This window comes from Tupaia chinensis, unplaced genomic scaffold (assembly GCF_000334495.1).
Source record: "Tupaia chinensis unplaced genomic scaffold, TupChi_1.0 Scaffold142100_1, whole genome shotgun sequence".
Taxonomy (NCBI): Eukaryota; Metazoa; Chordata; class Mammalia; order Scandentia; family Tupaiidae; genus Tupaia; species Tupaia belangeri.
The window spans coordinates 1,015,939-1,018,212 of record NW_006201951.1 but is presented as its reverse complement, the minus strand read 5'-3'; the positions used below and the strand labels follow the sequence as shown (position 1 = coordinate 1,018,212).

Genomic DNA, 2,274 nt, shown 5'->3' with positions numbered 1-2,274 from the left:
AAAAAAAAAAAAAAAAAACAATGGCTAAGATTCAAGATTAGGTGCCAGAGCAGAGAAGCTGTGACCTGGGCAGCCAGTGGGGGAGTGGGGGTGGCCAGAGTAATTTCCAATGACAGAACATGAGGGGCTAGGCTACCTCGGGCACTCACACACCTGGCCCTGTCCTGTGCTACTTCACTGAAGCTCCTCAGTTGACCCTGATGGCAACCTTCTGGAAGAGCCAGATGGCACACAGGTCACGTGGTCAGCTGTTCGTGGTGGCCTTAGCTTCCCTCGCACCCTGGCTCTTCCCCCAGCCCTCATCTGGAGCCCTCTGCTTTGCTTCAGACTAAAGCTGCTCGCAAGCAGAGGCCCCCAGGTAGAAAGTTCCAGCACTCCCTCTTTTAAAGCATCTTTGGGCTGCCAGGCCTGGGCAGCAGGACGGTCTGCCAGGAGACACCGTCTGCCCTTGCTGAAAGGCTTCCTCTCCCCTGCTCTGTGCCCAGCTGGGGCTGGACCGGGACCAGATCCCGCTACTGTTCTGGAGGCCCACAGGGTCTGGGGGCGGGGGGGCTGCAGGACTGGGGAGGTGGCAGGCAGCTGGCGAGGAGGGGCGGCCTCCGAGCTGCCGGAGCCCCGCGCCCACCTGCCTTGCCCACTGAGCAGGTGCTGGCAGCCTACCCCACCAAGCTGGACAAGCTGCACAGCCTTGTAGTCAGCTACTGCTCGGAGCTGTCGGACACAGCGGCCGTGGCCCAGGACGCCATGACCATCACCGACGAGGTCAAGGTGAGCTCGGGCCCAGGGCTGGTGGCATCCGCCCAGCTCGCTCAGACTCCGGGCCCAGGCCCGCCTGGAGGAAGCCAGCCGTGGGCCCCACCCTGCTGTGCTCACCTGGGGCCTGCAGCCTGAGGTCACGAGGGCGGTCGCAGACACTCACTCAGTTGTGCCAGGGCCCCTGCCAGGCTCAGGGAGACGGCAGGGACTGAGGTAGACTCGCCCCACTCCTGAGGCGGGTGATGAGGCTGTGGGCAGCTGTCACCCAGTGGCCCATGGGGAAATAGGCCAGCATGGCAGACAGAATGCGAGGTGCCGCAGGGCCTCTGGGTCCTGACCTGCTCAAGAGTTGCTGATCAAGTCCCACCCAAGCGAAGGCTTTGCAAGGCGGCAACGCTCGAGGAATGGCCAGCAAAGGTCAGGGGTGGCCAGAGCTGCAGAGGAGGATGGTGAGCAAAGGAAAGGCGTCAGGCCAGACAGGGCCAGCAGGGGACACAAGGCTGGAGCAGGGAGGGCTGAGGCAGGCCTGTGGTGCCCCTCTGCAGGCCCTGGAGGAGGCTGGGGACTGGATCTGCTTTGCGCCTCACAAAGGCTGTGCTCTGACTACAGGGGCTGGAAGGTGCCTGGGCAGAGAAGCCGTCGCCTAGGCAGGCCGGTGGGGGGTGGGGGTGGCCAGAGTAGATGGAGCCGGAAGTTTGCAAGGGGTAACCCTGTGAGCTCTGCAGCTGGATCAGAGAGGGCGAGAGCAGCATCCGGGATTCTGCAGAGCAGACGGGTGGGCTCCACCACCCAGGCAGGATGCGCCACAGAGGCCAGGCCGGAGGGGTGACACTTCATCTTCAGATACATGGCGTCCACTTTAGCGGTTTCTGAGTGGAGCTGGCCAGGAGGTGGCTGGGGACAGGGACCTGGTGTGTGTGAGCCATGGAGGCAGAGGACCGGCGAAGGCTTAGGCTGAGCCGTTTAGATAGGTGGGCACAGCCAGCAGCCTAGAATGACACCCCAAGATTTGGCAGGGCGAGGACTGAACACCGATACATCACCACCAAGGCGAGGGGAGGTCATGGTGAGACAGCCCTGCCCCCATGTCCCCAGAGGAGCATGAGGCGCGGGGAGGCCACCTTCATTGAGGAGCGCAGGGCGCGGGAAAACAGGCTCAGCCAGCAGAGGAAGCTCATCGACAAAATCCACACCAAGGAGGCCAGCGAGAGATACCGCAGGGTGAGCCCCAGCCAGGGCCTGCAGGCGTGGACCCCCACTGCCCCACCCCTCCCAGCCCCCAGGGTGAGTCCCAGGCAGACACTGCAGGTGTGGCACCCCCAGCAGGGGTTGTACTCACCCACTTCCCTCTCCTCCTCCTGTTAGGGCCGGACCGACATGGACTTCCCCTCCAACCTGATGAGTATTGAGACCCTGAAAGGTGGGCGCTCAGGTGCCCCCACAGTCTTGGGCAATCAGGACACAGGAGCCCTGCCACTCCCTGACTGCCCCCGCAAGCCGAGCGGCGCCAACTGCACC

At 63.5% G+C, this 2,274-nt stretch overlaps 1 protein-coding gene across 1 annotated transcript in view; it reads left to right on the top strand.

The window, feature by feature from the left end:
- CCDC183 (coiled-coil domain containing 183) overlaps positions 1–2,274 on the top strand; it is a 9,554-nt gene that overhangs the window by 4,891 nt on the left and 2,389 nt on the right. The window contains 3 exon segments of the mRNA XM_006163331.3: positions 646–768; positions 1,852–1,977; positions 2,122–2,176. Coding sequence (XP_006163393.1) covers positions 646–768; positions 1,852–1,977; positions 2,122–2,176 — 304 coding nt within the window.